The sequence below is a fragment of the Planococcus citri genome, chromosome 1 (assembly GCF_950023065.1).
Source record: "Planococcus citri chromosome 1, ihPlaCitr1.1, whole genome shotgun sequence".
NCBI lineage: Eukaryota > Metazoa > Arthropoda > Insecta > Hemiptera > Pseudococcidae > Planococcus > Planococcus citri.
The window spans coordinates 32,020,244-32,039,876 of NC_088677.1; the positions used below are offsets into that span (position 1 = coordinate 32,020,244).

The 19,633-nt window shown below is 34.8% G+C and overlaps 4 protein-coding genes across 7 annotated transcripts in view; 2 read left to right on the forward strand and 2 right to left on the reverse strand.

Annotated features, from left to right (window-relative positions):
* dpr14 (defective proboscis extension response 14) overlaps positions 1-10,905 on the forward strand; it is a 290,318-nt gene extending 279,413 nt beyond the window's left edge. For all 3 annotated transcript variants that reach the window (XM_065343825.1, XM_065343823.1, XM_065343824.1), the window contains 4 exons: positions 3,296-3,509; positions 3,608-3,788; positions 9,184-9,320; positions 9,430-10,905. In XM_065343825.1, the coding sequence (XP_065199897.1) occupies positions 3,296-3,509; positions 3,608-3,788; positions 9,184-9,320; positions 9,430-9,533 (636 nt within the window). In that variant the 3' untranslated portion in view covers positions 9,534-10,905. The remainder of the gene's footprint in view (positions 1-3,295; positions 3,510-3,607; positions 3,789-9,183; positions 9,321-9,429) is intronic.
* A 63-nt stretch (positions 10,906-10,968) lies between these two features.
* RpS6 (ribosomal protein S6) lies at positions 10,969-13,018 on the reverse strand. Its single transcript, XM_065343829.1, has 5 exons — positions 12,859-13,018; positions 12,471-12,675; positions 12,260-12,405; positions 11,469-11,675; positions 10,969-11,249 (listed from the first exon to the last, which is right to left on the reverse strand). The coding sequence occupies exons 1-5, from the start codon at positions 12,862-12,864 to the stop codon at positions 11,058-11,060; spliced, it is 756 nt and encodes a 251-aa protein (XP_065199901.1). The 5' UTR covers positions 12,865-13,018; the 3' UTR covers positions 10,969-11,057.
* A 233-nt stretch (positions 13,019-13,251) lies between these two features.
* On the forward strand, positions 13,252-14,316 carry Arpc4 (Actin-related protein 2/3 complex, subunit 4). Its single transcript, XM_065343833.1, has one exon. It carries the CDS (start codon positions 13,519-13,521, stop codon positions 14,023-14,025), a length of 507 nt encoding a protein of 168 aa, XP_065199905.1. The 5' UTR covers positions 13,252-13,518; the 3' UTR covers positions 14,026-14,316.
* On the reverse strand, positions 14,312-18,519 carry Nab2 (Nuclear polyadenosine RNA-binding 2). 2 transcript variants are annotated; one of them, XM_065343810.1, is made up of 15 exons: positions 18,219-18,519; positions 18,068-18,110; positions 17,821-17,985; positions 17,398-17,730; positions 17,252-17,308; positions 16,549-17,170; positions 16,253-16,460; positions 15,962-16,180; positions 15,776-15,866; positions 15,594-15,702; positions 15,344-15,504; positions 15,135-15,267; positions 14,937-15,061; positions 14,761-14,861; positions 14,312-14,679 (listed from the first exon to the last, which is right to left on the reverse strand). In XM_065343810.1, exons 1-15 carry the CDS (start codon positions 18,255-18,257, stop codon positions 14,515-14,517), a joined length of 2,571 nt encoding a protein of 856 aa, XP_065199882.1. In that variant the 5' UTR covers positions 18,258-18,519; the 3' UTR covers positions 14,312-14,514. The 2 variants fall into 2 exon arrangements, with proteins under 2 accessions (XP_065199882.1, XP_065199880.1); XM_065343808.1 differs by having other exon boundaries at positions 17,398-17,733; positions 18,219-18,518.
* Positions 18,520-19,633: the final 1,114 nt, after the last annotated feature.

Here is a 19,633-nt window from a genome sequence, read left to right on the forward strand (position 1 = left end):
GGGTGGAATTAGCGCATTTTCTAGATCACTTAGGTGACAGAAAATTGTTCTGTGTTTAGCTGCTTCCCACATTAGTTACGTAAAAGCGCATTCTTGCGGTTTAGTTACGTAAGAGCGCCATCTGGTGGATTAGTTCTCTCTTGACAAACGTGTTATGAGAGCTCAGAGCCACACTTCAGCCATCCACGGACTCGCCATGCCTAACATGGGTATTTCATCTGTTCGCCAAAATAGGTCTACGTCAGGCTTCCTATCTGAGAACATAAGACAAGGCAAGGTGTGGAGCCTTGTCTTTATGGACATCATATTTACGTAACATGAACTATTCACTTGTGATCTGTTGTGTAAATATAATTGGGATTCAAATACATGGAGTTCAAGGTGAATCGGGTATACATTAACTATCATCCTTATTAAAAGCTCTAAATATGTAGTCATGGACAATGGACCTGCCCTATTCGTTGACCTTGCCCTTCCTCCCTGGGTGGTGCACTTGCACATTATCTTGAATACCTAGTATTCTTTCCTATTTATCCTTTAGTAACGTAATTCACTTACGTAACATTAAATAATAAGACTACAAGTGTATGCCATAATAGCTTAATACCCAATAAAGCAGGTAACACGTAGTCGTCAGAGTTATTTCTATAGGTATCTTATCATGCATTCTATATTTATATCTAATTCATGTCCTATTACCGAAGAGTAGGTATCGTTTGACTCTTGGGGACAAAAATTGGGGGTTTCAATCTTTTGAAAATTTTGGAACCACCATTTTGGACCTACCCCTTCAAATCCCGCTAAAAAGCTTTTTACAGTTTATTAGTATCTGAAAAACCTCCATTCTACCAAATTTTGAGCTCAATAAAAATTTTCGCTGGTACTCAAAAATCCAATTTTACAATTTTTTGTAATTTCGATATTTTGGGAACCCCTGGAAAACTAGAAACGTGCAATTGGCGCCAAAATAACATTTTGAGGTGTATATTCGATTATTTTGATGAAAAAGTTGAATTAAGCTCCCAGTATACTCTTAATTTTGAACCCTTTATTTAGAGCCCCCCCCCCCATTTTAGACACCCCTAAAAATGGCGTTTGCGCATATTTTTTCAAATAAATAGTAGAATTTACATTTGAAACACACTAGCAAGTGCTCGATAATTTTTCATTTGATTTTTCCTGCAACTTTCAAAATTGAGCTATTTTAGGTCAAATTCTGGTATTCTTACTTCGTTGAAATCTTTCTTTTCGAAGAGTTAAATCTCAGAATTTGATCCTAAAATAGGTCAATTTTGAAAGTTGCAGGAAAAATCATATAAAAAATTATCGAGCATCTGCTAGTGTGTTTCAAATGTAAATTTTTCAATTTATTTGAAAAAATATGCACAAACGCTATTTTTAGGGGTGCCCAAAATGGGGGGCTCTAAAAAAAGGGTTCAAAGTTACGAATATAGAGGAAGCTTAATTCAACTTTTTCATCTAAATAATCGAATATACACCTCAAAACGTTACGTTTGGCGCGAATCGCAGGTTTCTAGTTTTCCAGGGGTTCCCAAAATATTGAAATTACGAAAAATTATAAAATTGGATTTTTGAGTACCAGCGAAAATTTTTATTGAGCTCAAAATTTGGTAGGATGGAGGTCTATCAGATACTAATAAACTTTAAAAAGCTTTTTACCTGGGTTCGAAGGGGTAGGTCCAAAATGGCGGTTCCAAAATTTTCAAAAAATTGAAACCCCCAATTTTTGCCCCCGAGGGTCGAAAGTAAGAAAATCACATCGCACGTCGCACAGTGGTCCGAAATGAAAAGTAGCGGCCAAAAATCGAATTTTAAAGAAAAATCCGTAAAATTTCGGATATGGGGGTTTTTTAGGTCGCTGAAGTCGATTTTGGCACTTATTTTACCCCTAACCTCAAAATGAGCCCTCAAAGGGGGGGAGGGGGTGGTGCAAAATCGAATTTCAAAGCAAAATCCGTAAAATTTTGGATATGGGGGTTTTTTAGGTCGCTGAAGTCGATTTTGACATTTGTTTGTTCCCTAACCTCAAAATGAGCCCCCAAAAGGGGGAAGGGGGTGGTTCAAGACATCAAATTTCGATAAATTCGAGATGGGTATCGAAATATGTATTTTTTTCGGATCGCTATGGGATATGGGGGTTTTTTAGGTCGCTGAAGTCGATTTTGGCATTTATTTTACCCCTAACCTCAAAATGAGCCCTCAAAGGGGGGAGGGGATGGTCCAAAACATGAAATTTTGAAAGATCCGCGATGGTATCGAAATATGTTTTTTTTGGGTCGCTAATGTCCATTTTAGTATTCATATTCCCGTAATAATTTTTTATCTGAAAATGTTTTTTAAAAAATACGAAAAACAGCATTTATGCAACTTTGCATAGCAATTTCTTCAAATGGGGCAGGTTGGGGCAGCAAATTTTTCAAGGGCGTTTTTCTTTACATGCCATAGTACCCCAGGGATGTGATATTTCCCGCTGCTCTAGCTTGCGTTTTTTTAAAAAAGAACTTTTACCTCAAAAATAACAAAAAAAATGAGTTTTTTTGTAATGAGCATGGTTGAAACTAAAATATTTTTGAAAAAATGGAATCAACGATTTTTATATTCAAAAATGTCCATATTTTGATATAAACCCATAAAGTTTCGAAAAAAATTAAAATTGACATGTTTTACAGCATTTTGAAGTTAGCAGTTTTTTTGGCTATTTTGAGGTACCTCAATTCATTCATTTCTGTAGGCAAGCAAAATAATGGAAAAGTGTTTGAAATCACAGAAAGGGACGTGGAATATAATGTAGAAAACCACTACATATTCGTAATCAACTTTTGAGACTTCTTCAATCTGAGGATTTTTTGAATTTTGGCCGCTACTTCTTTATTTCGGACCACTGTGCGTCGTTTACTTATTTGGTTCAAACGGATATTTTATGCTAAAAAGGTTTTTGAAAATAATACTCAGTGGTTCCTAAAATTATTTTTTTATTCACAACTTTGGGAACCCCTGGAGCCCAAAAAAGGGCCATTTTGGGTTAACTAACCACGGATTCATATTTCGTACATTCACTACAACATTTTAAGAGTGATTGAGTCGATAATTAACTGGTGCCAAAAAATTACCTTATCGCAACTCCTCCTTTCTTTTAAAAAAAATATCCATCATATTTACGGCAAACCGGTTATGCAATTTTATTAACACGATAACACGAATCATCGCGATAATGTTCATTAACCTACGTTACACTCGAATGCGAAATTTTCAAATATTTTATATATATTTTCAGGTATCCTGGGTACGTAGAATGGGTGATAAGATGCATTTATTGTCATACGGTCAGCAAGTATACAGCAGCGACGAACGATACGAAATGAATTTCCACCAACCGAACGATTGGCAGCTAAGAATTCAATATGCGAATGAAAGAGACGAAGGACATTACGAATGTCAAGTATCATCTCATCCGCCCGTAGTATTTCACGTTTATTTAAAAATCATAGGTACGTTCTCCTACGACTACGTTGAATGTTGTTACATCGATGCAATTTTTTTTTCTTTTCTTGTAAAATGTCTCATCATTGTTATTATCTCGATTCAGTTCCAGAATTAGAAATCGCCGACGAACGAGAATTGCCGATTAAAAATAAATTTTATAACGTAGGCAGTACGATCGAACTAAAATGCGTTATAACCAAAGTACCGCATCAACCCAATACATTTATCACGTGGAAACACGGTACTAGAATATTAAATTATGACACCGTCCGGGGTGGTATAAAGTAAGTCGCTATAAACTATTAAGAATTCTTATCGGTCACGCTTCCCGAATATGAATTTCTCGCTCGTAAATCATTATCTTATTTGTCGTCTTTTTAAATAAGCTAAACATGTGGACAGTTCAAAAAGGGTATACGTCAAGGTTGTCTTCCGCGTAGAATTTTCCGAGACTGATAATATGTATTTTTCTTCGAATAAATAAATTTCAACCGATGAAAAATGAAACTAGATTCGAAGATAAAAAAAAGGAAGCTAGAAATACTAATACTTCGATTCGCCTTTAAATACGTATACGTAGATACATTTTGTAATAAGTTACACGTGCAGGGTGTGTCAGTTGCAGTTAGTCCCCTTTATACTTACAATGATACTGCAACCTTTAGAATACTATTGTATAAGTAGATGTACGTGTAAGCAGCTTAATCAATTTCGTCTTTCGAAATTCCCATTGGTCGAGTTCTCCGATGGGTATTTATATTTATTTAAGCATTTATTTTAAACCTTTTCTTGTTCATTTCGCTCCTTGTATTTCTTCTAAAATTTTTACCAAGTTGGATATTTTTTGCCAACGATGCTGTTCATTTCAATTTTTTTAGTAAGTAGTAATTGTTGCTAAACAAAAATTTCATATTAAAAAAAAACTTATGCGTCAAAATTGAAAACAGTATGCCCAATAACTTTTACTCTGGGGGCCCGCATAAGGATCACTATCACCCCCTGCCGATCCTTCGGGACAACTTTTTTCTTAAAGGGGGAGTCCAAAGGAACATTTGTAACCCTTGTCCTAAAAAAAAAAAAGTGGCCCTACGTACAAAATGGCGGCAATTTTAATTGCCAGGTCAGCCGAAATCGCAGATTTTGCGTTCCAACATAGGACTAGCACAAAATTGTTTAAACCGTACAAAAGTAGATCGAAAGAGCAGGCAGAAATTCATCACCTGTCAAAATTTCAAGTGCTAAGTGCCTTTTTCGATTTTTGGTGAATTTTCAAAAATCAAATTTTGGCCAAAATGTGAGAAAAAATCAAAATTTTACCAAATTGACCTAGAAAACTGAAATTTTGAATATAGCCTATTTTCGACACGCCAAATCGACTGAAAACTGTTTCAAACCGTTTTGAGCAGTTCTGGAGCCTCCAGCAGATTTTTGAAACTCGAAATTCTCACAAAACTTCATCAAATGGAGTTGGAAAGCCGAAAATAAGTCTGCAAACTAATTTCAATACGCTGTGAAGTCGACTGCAGGTGAATTTCAAGTCGTTTTGGAGTCTCCAGCGATTTTTTGAAAATTACTGGAGCCTCCAGTAGATTTTTGAAACTCGAAATTACAAATTTCATCAAATGGAGTTGATAAGCCGGAAATTTACTCTGCAAACTAATTTTAACACCCTCTGAAGACGACTTCAGGTGGGTTCAAGTAATTTTGGAAACTCCAGTGACTTTTTGTAAGGTTACATGGCATTTTTAGTAAAATTGAAATTTCCAAAAAGTAGCTGGAAGCTTCAAAACCACTTGAAACCACCATGCAGTCGACTTCATATTATTGAATTGAAATTAGTTTGCAGATTAAATTTCCGGCTTGCTGACCCCATTTGATGAAATTTTGGGGAAATTTCAAGTTTCAAAAATCTACTGGAGGCTCCAGTAAGTAATTTTCAAAAAATCGCTGGAGGCACCAAAAGCGCTTGAAATTCACCTGCAGTCGACTTATAGCGTATTGAAATTAGTTTGCAGAATTTATTTCGGCTTTCCAACTCCATTTGATGAAATTTTGTGAGAATTTCGAGTTTCAAAAATCTGCTGTAGGCTCCAATCATTAAATTGAGGTAGCAACCTGAATAGATTTCTGATGGTTTTTAAAGTGATGTCCTAGAACCATGGGCGAATTTTTGGATTTTCAAGTACATACATAACAGTGGCGTAGCCAGGATTTTCTCAAGGAGGGGGCAAAACCAGATTTTTAGGCATGAAAAATCGAAATGAGGGGTAATTTTCTGGAAATCTATTGTAATGTGTGGTGATTTTATGAAAATGAACGCAAAAGCACTGCTCGAGCGAAGCGAGAGCGAAATTTTTTGGAAAAAATGGGTCCAAACAATGAAAAAACGTCCATTTTTGCATGTTTTCTTTCAAATTTTTGCTCGCAAGGGGGGGGCCATGGCCCCCTTCGCCCCCCCCCCTTGGCTACGCCACTGATACATAAGTACCTATCTATTGAAATAATTACCATAAAAAAGACCGAAATGAGATACATTACCCATCCTATCAGGTCTACCTAGAGGATCGGATCCGGTCTGAATAAATCTAATCTGATCTGATCTTGGTCAAACTGGATCCATAAATCCGGATCTGGTAAGATCTAATCAGATCCAATCGTTTTTGATTGATTCGAGTTTAGATACATTTTTAAAATCCATTTTTCAAGAGTCAAATTCAAATCTTTTTCTGTACTTAATTTAATTTTTAAAAATACAGTAAATCTGTAAAAAAAAATTTTCGAAAACTGAAAACTTTGAAAACCCATTGGAGGCTCTTGAATAGTTCGGAGGGACCACCACTTGGTTTTGAAGACCAAAATAGAGTATAATATTATATACCAAAATTCAGGTTTCTGTCTCAATTTTACCAAATTTCTATTTTATTTTTATTTTTTTTTGGAGAATAATAGAAGAGAGAGAGACATGAATTTTTAATGGCAAAAATCGAAGATAATTACGAATCTTATTTTTAGGAAAGTTGCTCAAAAAAAACTTCATTCTGGATGTCTCATTAGCCCACCTCCCAAATTTTGGAATTAGGCAGTATACAGTTGTGGAGAGAGGAGGTTGGTTTAGAGACTTCGAATCAAAAAACTACGCCAATATTTAATCTCAGCGCCTCCAAAGTAATACTGAATTGCCTTGGAGGGGGGCTGTGCCCATTAGAAATGTCAAGCTCTCGTTTTGAAAATTACCTTGTTATAAAAAAGATAGAAAAAGTATTTTTACTGTATTTTTAAAAAATTTTAAATGGTATATTTCAACTTTTGTACTCCCATGAAATGTTGAGCTTTCACTTTGAAAACACAAATTTTAGTTTTTCAAACGTTAATTTTTAATCTCCCTTGAATTTTCTTTAAAATCGTGCTAACAGATTTACTCCAAGACTAAGGAAGTTTCGCAAGGAATCAAAAATGCCTAAAAATCATAAGAATCGCCCCAACCCCCCCCCCCCTGCAACGTTTAGGTTAATTCGAGAGGGACTCGAAAAAAAAGTAGCAAAATGAAAGTACCTACCCAACTTAATTTTAGATTCCAGTTCGCGTATGGAATATATGTATGTAGGTAGATTTAAGGTAAAGAAAATCGAATGGTGTTAATAAAATTGCATACTCAGTTTACCGTAAATACGCAGGTGTATTATTTTGTATTTACGGCAAACTGCGTATGCAATTCTTTCGACATCTATTTTTCGTTTGCGATGAAAGACTCATTTATCTAGATCGTAACTGGTTGAACTTGGAGCAAATCTATTTACGGAAATGAATTTCCAAAGATAACAGATAATAGATTCAACTTCGGTCGTAAGACTCAAAAAATCTCAGAACTGAGTTTCAAAGTGAAAGCTAAACTTTTCACAGGAAGTATAAAAATTGAAAGCTTCCCCCTCCGGATTCTAATATAATCTAACATTTTGAGGAATAATTGGATCTTTGAGATATTTTCAGCATCTTATCAAATTACATGTACCTTTGTTTCCATAATTTTTTATCAAGTGTCTACTGTAATTAGCAAAATCTGCAATGAGAATATCAAAATGCTTCAATAATCCTTTTTTCATTCTCTCTTCATCTTTCTATCTCAATCTCATTCCCTTCAAAAAAAAAACACCGAGATTCATGGGGGTTTGCAAAAATAGTCTACCCATAATTCACCCTCGAGTGATATACTTCTGTATTCTCAAAAAAAAAAGTGAAAAAAATTAAATAAAAAATTGAAACGAAACGCTAGGATTTTATTCGTCGAAAACGAAAAGCCTACAACGAGAATAACATTTTCAAACAGTTGAAAGCAGCAATAGAAAACAGAAGGCGAAATTTGATTTTCAGAATTAAGCGGATAAGCGTCAGTTGTCTCGCATTGGGTTATTTACGTAATCGAATAAACATTTCGCAAATTTAAAATAAAAACGTACAGTCTATCAAAAATTACTTTTTAGTAGGTAGGTATATTGAACTACATCAGGTAGGCTAGATTTAAGTAGAAAATTTTCATTGAAATGAAGTTTCAACAAAAAAAAAATAAATAAATAAAATGAAGGAAGAGAGAAAGAAAACTCTCGTTGATGCTTGTGATGCATAGAAAATTTCGTTTCCACTTAGGGTTAAATTTAATGACGTCCCACGTCCGTTTCTCTTTTTCCATTCGGTTTGCTACAGGTTATATACGGATTTAAAAGGCGTTCGAGAGTTGAAAATTCGTATGTGAGTGCTATAAAAAACGATTTAAATCATCCCGTTTAAAGTTTTCAAACGTTTTAAAAGAGTTTTATATCCATTTCAATTAAACATGAAGTTTTTACCATGTATCCGTTCACAACGACGGCGAACGCGAGCAATAACAGCTTTTTAAACATGTCAAAAACGGTAACTTGTGTAACATCTCACGATGGATTTACTCGAATTGCAAAAGCTGCTTTATTGTTTCAAAAAAATACAAATTCTTCGAGTAACGACCTTTTTTTCTCCTATCTATGTAGGTATTCTATAAAATTGTAAATTTGTTTTTAAAAAATGCAGTCTGTTTCGACGTACATACAAGTATTCTTGAGGTTTTAATACCTTTTCGAACATGTGCAATGAAGGTGGCAGGATAGTGAAAGGGAAGTATGGAGTTGGCTGTCAAGTTCGAAATGTACGTTCGCGATGTTGAACTCGTGTTCTGAGATCTAAATTCACTTCATTTACAGCAGTCAGTTCCGACTTCTTGAAATGATCTTTTTTGAAGCAAAAAAAAGAGAAGTACCTACTTACTTCGTTTGAGAGAAATGATTTCGCGTCAAGGCCTTTAAAAAATGGTCAGAGATTCCTTCTATGGTGTACTTATTCTAAAATAAACGTACCTACTTACGAGAAATAATTTAGCTCCAGAAAATTTTTCTTCGAAATCTTCTCGATTACTTTCTCCATTTGTATTATTACCATACCTGTTTTTTCTCTCTTTTTTTTCTTAAAAAGGAAGGAATGTTTAGCTGAATTTTTTGACAAATTTAAATAAGTAGATTCAAGTACATTATTGCTTAGTGCTCACTGCTCACCTACTTGTAAAATTTAATCTGCTAGTTTTCATTTCATTTCTTATTTTTATTTATTGTTTACACATTGGCAATGCAAATATACTAACCTGGAAAAATGTTACAGAGTGAAAACGGAAATATTACCAGACGGTGCACAAAGCAGATTATTCGTTGCCAACGCAAAACCAACTGATTCCGGAAATTATACTTGTTCTTTGGCTGATGTAGCTGCGACATATGTTTCAGTACAAGTTCTCAACGGTCGGTATAGCCTGAATATTCTTTTTAAAAATGAATTTAATTTGAACGATATTATTTGAAATTCATCAGTCATTTTATTTTAACCCTTTGTATACGAATTGTTCTACAGGCGAAACTCCAGCCGCCATGCAACACGGAGGAAGCAGTATTCATCCTAAATTTAATTTCGCCATATTTGTCATTATCGTATGGATATTGGATCAATTTCGGTGACAGATCGAGTGAATTTAAAATCGAAATTTTTTAAGAATCGAATCATTTTTTTCATACAGCTTGTAATAAAAACGTGCATTTTTTGGTGTAAAAACATTCGAAGAAACGGTACCTACTCCTCCTACTAGGTTAACATGTTTCATAAAAAATGCAGAATTTCTAACGATTTGATGGTAATTATTTCCTTTTTAAAGTTCTAAATATTGTTTGTCATTTTTCGTTGAAAAATTGAGAATTTTCACTCGTTATTGTTAATTTTAAATTTTGAAAAATGATAAGAGAAAAACACGTTTAAAAACTCCGAACTTATCAAACGACAATTTCTATAAAAAGATTAATCAGTCTGGCGAGTAAATTCATATTCTGTAGAAATTCTGCGACGAAGTTCTTTAGATGTTCTAAATTGAACCCATTATATTATTCTACAGCTGCCATAAAAACTACGATGAAAATGTTTGTTATTATTCCTTGTATCATCGAAAGTTTGACGAATAACTGCGTAATGTTTTATCATTTTTCATTAAAAAGCAAGACTGAAAACATTTTTCCACTGAAAAAAAAAAAGAAGAAAAGAACAACATAAGTACTACACAGTAAATACAAATATTCGTACGAAGAAGTTTCTCGACGTTGAAAACAAACTTCGTACAAATTTTGTATTTTTATTTATTGATGGAATTTTTGTTTGTTTTTATTGTTAACGCGTATTATAGATTTTAAATTGATGTATTCAAATTATCGTTGAAAGAGAGACAACGTCTAACGTCGAAAAAATCTTATTGATTACCATTTTATGATTTCAATTTGTATCTATGTATGTACTTCTACCAATACGCAAGTTTTAAACTGCATTGATGATTGTTGCTTTTTTTTAATCTTGTTTTCTGTTTGTTTTTTTCGAATTCTACATTGAAGACCAATTATGAATTTCTATCGTTTTTCAACTTATATCTTTGCTGTTATAGCGAAAGTATCAAAATGTAAAAATATTTCGATATACCTAAGGTGAACATTTATGTGATTGATTGAAAATTCCAAGTATTATGATTACGAAGCCCTTCAGACCTATTTGGTTCGATTTTCACCGTCCTATCGTTCTTTTTTAAATCGTCAACTCATTTACGAAGAAAAAAATGAAACCAAAGGAGTAACGATTTAAAAATTTAGTCTTTTTACTAAATAATGAATCAAACTTCACGTTATTTTTTCTCGATGTAATCATACGAATTTTTAAGCAACTCTCTATATCACATTGATACTTCGATCGATGGCTTCAATTGTAATTATTGTAAGTACATTTGTTTTCTGTAAATATTGCCTCAACGTTGATGTGTATTAATATGAACGTAATATACTAATTTTTTTTCTAAAATTCATTTCGTTTTAATAATTCAGCCTCAAGTCTCGAATCAATTTTAACATGAAAATAATGCAATTATTAAAATTTCAGAATTTTATTTTTATAAAATAATTCCCATCATTGAAATTTACAGATGGTTCTGTATAAAACGATTGGTTAATAATTTATTTATGAGAACTGCGAGATGTTCTGATACTCGAAGATTTAGAAGATGTGGATAATCGTTTTAATTTATCGGCCTTCTTTCTGGCGGTCTTTTCTTTTTGACGGATGGCCAATAATTTGGCGTATTCAGCTTGCTGTTCTTTACGTTTCAACGCTCTACGTTTCTTCAAAGCCAACTGGTGTCTCTTACGCTGCAAAAATTAAAACAAATTGTATCAGTATCAAGCAGTAATGTAGACGACTTTACAACTGTTTCTAATTTACACAGAGCAATAATTTATCGTCTAAAATTATGCTCAAAACCAGAAAAGAGTTTCATATTCCACGAACAACTTCATCTGTACAGTGAGGCAAACTGCACAGATATTCGTAAGCACGTTGTGGTAATTGAGAAAAAAATAACTAATTACTTGTAATGTTAATGGAGTAACCAAACGTTGGATCTTGGGTTTCTTGTATTTAGGCTTAGTCTGGCCTTCTTTCAACGGTAAAGGACGTTTGATGACGTATTTGCGTACATCGTCTTCTTTAGTTAAATTGAACAATTTACGGATTTTCGATGCTCTTTTCGGTCCGAGACGACGAGGTACGGTTTTATCGGTTAATCCGGGGATTTCCTAAAAAAAACATAAAACACACGATTAATATTCGACTAACAACATCAAAAAGATTCATATATATGTTCACAAATTCGTAAAAAGTGTCACTATCTCAATAACGCTCATGCTGTAATTCGTATGAATGTGGTAAGCTGTAGTTTTCAATATAACAGTTTATAAGACCATCTCATCTACGAAAGAATTGAGTGGGACAGAAACTGTATAAAGTAGTACATAGGCCGCTATAAATTAAGTATTTCTAGTATGAGAATGCTTCCTTAAAAGTGTCACTATCTTAATAACGTTCATACTGTGAATCGTATGAATGTGGTAAGCTGTAGTTTTCAATATTACAGTTTATAAGACCAACTCATCCATAAAAGAATTGAGTGGGACAGAAACTGTGTAAAGTAATGTACAAGTTGCCATAAATTAAGTATTGCTAGTCCGTAAACACTTACAAACTACAACAATGAACGTAATAAAATCATAATTTGACTAGCATTACTATAACAGCTAAATAGAACCTAGCGATTAGAGTGAATCACTAGGAGAGAACAGCTGTATAAAGCATATTAATTGAATAACATTGAAATAATTACCTGAGCGCCTTTCTTCACAACAACAAGAGCTAAAACACTAAGATTGGCATCAACAATACATCCACGGACCGATTTACGTTTTCTTTCACCGTCACGTCTAGGTCTATAACAGGAATGTCCGGCAGATAACAATAACCTAACACGTCCTGAAAAATGAATCGAGTTATCGCCTGAACACGAAGTGTTTTTAATTATCAAAGGTGTTCCATACCATTGGATAACACTCCTTGCTTCATTGGAAATCCTTGTTTGTCATTTCCACCGGAAATCTTCAAAATGTAGCCTTTCCATTCATCTCCCAACGAGTCGGCTTCGACTTCAGTTCCCATTCGTTTTTCATAAAAGACACGAAGTCTGTGTTCGTCGACGATTTCGAACAGCTTTTGACAGCCGGTGGCTGGATATGAAACGTTGAGCTGAAAAAACACAAGACACAAATTAACATCGTATAAGTTTACTGAAAGGCGGAAAATTGACGAAGAAGATTGATGACTAGGACAGACGAATGGTACCATCTATTTTAGTGAAATAATTAGTGATATGAAAGAAATGAATCGAGTTCTTAACATTAAAGGAATTAAGCAGAGAGTAAGACCTACCTTCATCGTGAATTTAAACCGCAAAAACACTTATAATAATAATCAATTCGAGAGTTTTAGAAATTACTCCATACTTGAAACCGAAAAAGAAAGCATGTCGACGTGAACGTGGTCTTCTATAAAATAATCAAATGTGCGGCACAATTGCACAAATGCCTCAACAAAATCGAAAACAAACACAACGATAACAATCAACAGTTCCTCAACTTTGGAGGAAAAAATTTTTAAAAATCTTGAAGATTTTCGTAAATTACCATATTTACCGTGGTTTTTACTTGGTAAAATTGGTAAAGCAAAGCTCGTCTCTCTCGTCCCCCAACTCGAAACGGGCCTGAATAAAAAATTCAGGTACTCTACTGGAATGACGTCAACCCAAACACGATCCCCTCCTTCCCTCCTTAGCGCTATCACTCCATTAAATTTTCAAGTGATCTCAGAATATTTTTACAAAATTGGGTTGTTCGATTGATGAATAATCGCGTTGATTACAAATAAATTGTGTAAAGAACAATGTAATTCCGACACAACCTTTCAATTCTGGTATTTTTCGTATTGTTCGGTAGTTTTAATAGGCGAGTGATCGTTGCCTCCAATCGATGTAGTGATCTGAACAGTTGTTGATTATTCAGTTGTTGCAATAATCGTATTCAAGTCTGTATCATGTCTTCCACTTTGAAACCATATTTGACGGCTGTGCGTCATACTTTATACGCAGCGATGTGCGTGGATAATTTCTCTTCGCAAGTAATCGAACGCCATAATAAACCGGAAGTCGAAGTTCGAGCTAGTAAGGAGCTGTTGCTGACACCGGTGGTCATTAGCCGTAATGAAAAAGAAAAGGTCCTGATAGAAGCATCAGTGAACTCGGTACGTGTCAGTATTGCCATCAAACAAGCCGACGAAATCGAGAAAATATTATGCCATAAATTCATGCGTTTCATGATGATGCGAGCTGAGAATTTCATTATCCTGAGGCGTTCCGCTATACCTGGATACGATATCAGTTTTCTCATCACCAATTTCCATACCGAACAGATGTACAAGCATAAATTGGTCGAATTTGTGCTACATTTCATGGAAGAAATTGATAAAGAAATCAGTGAAATGAAGCTAGCCGTAAATGCGAGGGCGAGAATTTGTTCGGAAGAATTTCTGAAGCGGTTTTAATACTTTACCGGCTCGGATCACGTCAATGTATTTATTCGCCGTATTATTTTTTTTACTTTCTCAATGATATTTTATACTTCGTAAGCGATTTTACCTGAAATTTTTACCCATTTTCTTGTGTAGAATTATGTATTTATTATTTGTTTTGTATATAATCGTGTATGTTCACGTTCTAATGTAGTTATTTGCAATATATTATTCAAATTTGTACACCTCTAATCGCGTGATATGATAGTATGTTTTTTGTTTCAAGTTCCACTTAGCTGGAGAATAAAACGAACAAAACTTTTACACGTTAAATACATTTTATTACACATTACCTATTGAACGACATTTACCGTTAATGCTTACTTTCATCGGCCAGGTCAAGAACATTGTAGTATTAAAACGAAAAAACAAAATTAAACAATAGAATAACATACGCCTAGGTATGTTATCAAGTGATAATACATTATAAAAATTGGTAATTTGACCAAGCATACGATAAAATTACGTGTCTATGGCATTCATTTCCGACGCTTTCGTTTCTTCGCCTTCATTCTTAGGCTTAGACCATCTCAACTTATCCTTGGAGAAAGAATTATTAACGTGAATTAAAGAGGTATGCTGATAAGTACAGTTCTTATTCATACAATGCCTATCGTATCGACAAATCTGAAACACGAGAAAACGACAACCGTGATTATAAAATTCCGGTGAGAAATGTTGATGTTGAAAAACCAGATGATCGCTTACTTTAGGATGCTGAAACGGGCATACTGGGTTAACACAGTTGTAATAAAATTTGCAAGGTTGCGCGCCGATAGTCGAAGGCGGTGCTGCATGCCTGCCAGAAACTGAAATAAGGGAATATTATTGTCAATGAAGCGATGTTTTACATGATTAACTCGATAAAAATAACGTAAACGTACCTGGAACCGTCATCCTGATCGCCGTATGAAGGTAAGGACAATCGTATCTGGTACAAGCGGCATCGAATTTACATTTAGGATGCATGTACAAGCAACTGTTGCCAAATTTGCAATTGGGAAACATCCTGAAATAAAAAGGAAATCGTCAAAGTTGTACGATTTGAACAGTCTGAGGGTGAAAGTGAATTAAATACTTACTTGCAGGGAATCGTAGGATGATGGTACAAGCATTGATCTCCGGCGAGGCAATTCGGATAGTATTTACATTGCTCGGGCAGTTTAGCTTTGACTTTACTTTCTTCAAAATCTGAGTAAAATTCTTGTTGATCGTCTGCGCAGATGAGAGATTAAACATAAGTGATAGCGTCGTAAAAATTACCGTACATAGAATTGTTATATGTTATTACTTTGACCACTTTCCACCTCCGAACTTTCATTCAATTCCATATTATCCTCAGGATACAGCTTTGGATCTAAACCAGTTAGCGTTACAACGAAAGTCGGCATGGTTTGAGAAGGATCGTACTCTTCTACTTCAACGGGAACTTCATTCAAGCGTGATTCTTCGCTGAAAATTACATGGAAAAAATGTCGAGAGAAGTTAGATTATTCGTTTTTTTTTCAATTTTATGATATATGGACAAGTTTTTTGAATACCTTTCATCTTCGACTTTCGGAGAAACGCTTTCATCATCATCCTGATCAATAGGGGTCAACGTATCAGGTGAAATGACTTCGACGTCGTTACTATCGTCCTCGGTTAACACTGTAAAATTTAAATCAACCGCGTTAATTCGAACCAAGAAAATCTTCCGATGCAAATGAATGGGTCAACTTACTAGACTCCAAATGCTCTTTGGAAGCATTCTTCATTTCTTCTTTCTTAAGGTTAGTCGAAGTTTTGTATTTGCTATCGTGGGCTTCTTTTTTCTACGTAATAAAAAATATAAAATTAATTACAAACTCCGAATTCACGTGATGACAATGGAGAGTCGAGTATCGAATATCAATGTATTATATCGTACTTTGACAGCTTCTTCTTTGGTAGTTAAAGACCTGTGAGCGTCAGCCATGGCTTTACGAATCAATGTACTTCCAACAGATCTAGCGGTAGCAGTTACTTTTGAACGATTTAGTTTTGTAGCTTTTGCAGCGGCCGCTGTAGTATTACTTGATGCGACAGGCTCATCCTTGATGTACTTCACGATCTGATTGACAACGGATTTACGAATTTTCGATTTCTCCTGCAAAAATTGTAAGTTAAGGTTCCGATATTTCAATAGATTAGAATACCGATAAGATGATCGAATATTTACATCGGGTTCTTCGGGTTCGCTGTCTTCGCTTCTAACGTAAACGGTTCGTTTAATTTTACGCAGATCAATCGTATCATTTTTCGCTCGTGAAACTGACGAAAATCTCTCTTCACTTATTACGCTGCGCTTTCCTTCCAATTTATTCAGTATCACTCTGCCGAATTTATTTTCAACTTGTCTTTCTGCTTTCATATCAGTTATGTTCTCTCTGCGAACATGAAAGAAAAAACAAAACTGTTAAGTAAAATTATGATTATACCTATTTCTGATTTTGTAAATTATCATTCGATACGTACGGGTGAACTCGTCTGGAATCGTTTTCTTTCTCCGTAGCGTCTTGTAAATGAATGGCATCGTTATTATGTTTGGCAGCGAGTAAGGCACGTTTCTGCGGTATTTTGTCATCTTTAGACGAACGTTCGGCAGCGTGTAACAATGCTCGTTTTCTGTTTATCAACTCGCGCGCGTCTAGCACCGGAGATTTCTCTCTGATCTTGATTATGTTACTAGTTATGGGAGGAGAACGAGGAGGTGTGGGAGCAGGCGAAATGGATTTAGATTTATGACGACTGGGATTTTCTTCCGGCGAAGCTGACGGACGTGTTAAAGATCTAGATCTAGAACGAGATCGGACAACTTTACGATTCCTAATCAAAATCGTTTTAGTGGGAGGTTTCGTAGGGTGCGATTCACTCTCTTTCGAATTTGAAATCGTATTCGCAACGTTTTTGTTTTCTTTGTTTTTGAATTTATCAGTTGCCGTTTTATCTGAATCATCTTTGATTGACTTCTCCGGCGGAGAATGTTTTTTATTCGAGATCGAAACGTTGACTTTGTCGATTGGTTTAGACGGTTTCTTCGAGTCGGTAGATTGCTTTTGTTTTGCTTTTGATTCGATTTCCTCGTCTGATAGAAATCCTGCGGACATGATAAAAAAGGAATTATTGAAGATTTCATCGAACAGAACCTAATTGAAAGAGACGAATTCAAGCAACGTACCGGATTCGAAATCTTCTTTAATATTGAGGAAATCATCTTCGTCAAGAATCGATGGTTCTGATAAAATGAAAAACAAAGTGTGTCAAGAACACAAGTATAAGCCTACAAATGAAATCGATTTCAAGTATTGAATTTTCAAGAATTACCTTGGGACGATTTTTTAGTTTCAGTATTCGTATCATCCATATCGTTCTCCGAATCTAGATCCGCCGCTGGATTCGAACGGGGAGCATCTGTCTTGCTCGCATCGCGTGTCCGTTTGCCACCGTCTTCTGAACTTTCTTTACTGATGTTATCGACTTCAGCTTCGATGTTTTCGGTTTTGATGGATTTCCGTTTTTTACTCTCTTTCGCTGAAACATCGGTAGAAGCGGAAGATTTTCTCTTCTTCTTATGTTTTCGATCATCGTCCGATTCGGACGAACTTTTAATCGATTTTTTAATCTTTTTCTTCTTTTCTAACGGTTTCTTTTTTTCTACTGCTAAAACATTGCGAAAGCCATTTTACGAATTATTATATGTTGGTATTCGATTACATCGCCCAAAGAATCGCTATATAAAACATTTACCTAGATTAGCGACGGTGACTTGCTCGAGTTTGGTCCATACTGATTGCAACCAAGTAGTAAAGGTGGGTGTATTGCCACCAAGAAACAGATTCAGTTCACGATCCATTTCCGCTTTACTTCTCCGATTAGTAACCATCACCATCACATAATTAGGTAACTCTTCATCTGTAACAAACATCACAAATCGTTATAAGTAACCAACGTACTAAGGCATGAAGATATTCTGTTGGTAAACTAATATACTTACCAACGTATGCTCCTAATTCCATAAGCTTCGCTTTGATAGCGGACTGTAAAACAATAATTTCGATAAAGTGAAAAACGCTTAGCACATCATGAACAGCTGTTACCACCGTACCATGTTACTCGAGTAATGGCGATAATGTAATATTTCTTACCTTTAATTTTTGTCCGACTTCGGCGGCTATACCTTCCATTTTAGATAGTTCGAAATTGGCTACAATTGTAATCTATTCACGAACAGGCCCTCATTTCAATTGCATTCACTTGTTATAATCAATTACCTAGTTAACAAGAAATTAGGAATCCTCTTAGCCGAATTTTTGCTATTTCGTTTCTCCAAACACAATCATTAGACACAAACTGACTTCTTTTTCCAAAATTTTCCAAATAAATTATGAAGTTTTCTGTTCTGAAACTTTGACAATATAAATTCGATTTATTGTGACTGTAACTGATAAGTTGCCATCGATGTATCGAAATCGAATGTTTCGCGTAAGTTGAGATTCTATATTCACCACGTTTCGGCCAGAGCAATACCACCTATAGTAAAAGGCCTGAGCCAATACCACCTATAGTAAAAGGCCTGAGCGCTGAATCGTTATCACCTTCTGACGTCACCACTAGTAGATGGCTCGATTGTGTTTACCATTTGAATTTTAACGTACATTTAATGGCGAGTTCGTGAAATAGAGTAAAACTTTCGTTAAAAACGTTATTAAAATGATGACATTTTAATTAATATTCGTTCTAAAATGTGGTGTAGGGATGAGATATTGTTGTTTTCAACTACTGGTGGTGTTGGATTACTTTATTTTTGTACAAAAGTGAATTTTTCGCGATCTGTTTGTGTTGTGACATTGTGTGATTCGGATGTGTAGATATCTTGTGAAGTGCATAAAAATGAAAACTGATGTGTATTAGTGCCTGTGTTTTACTGGAATAACATCGCAGTGAAATGAATAGTGAACCATATAATCTAAAATGCGTTTTAAATCTGCATTGTGAATACAACCATCCAACTACAATGGATGGATAAGGTTATCTAATCAAGAATCAAGAAACCATCAACATCTCAAACCAATTAGATGATTTTAGTGGGATTTTGACAAGATTCGACGATTATTTAATTATATTTCACCAGTGAGTGTTGTAATATCCGCCAAAAGGTATAATTTTGTCAAGTTTATGTATAACTTTCATCTTTAATGTTGAAAAACAGTGTTGTTTATAACCTAATTTCTTCATTTTTTTTCATTAAAATCATTCCTACATGATCATAAATTCATTATTCATGTAGATAAAATATGAAAAATAAAATTTTCGCAGGATTTAATTCGTTTGAGTGCATTTTTCATTCAATTCTATAGTGTATTATAATATGTTAGATACGTAAGTACTACCAAGTAGCGATGACGTCACAAAACAGCGCTCAGGCCTTTTACTATAGGTGGTATTGCTTGAAAACCGCTTCCATGCAACAATCAATACCTATCAAAATGAAGTATCAATTTATCAAGTCAGCTGAGTAAAAATATACGAACGCGACAGTCTGCGACCTTGAATTTTCTCT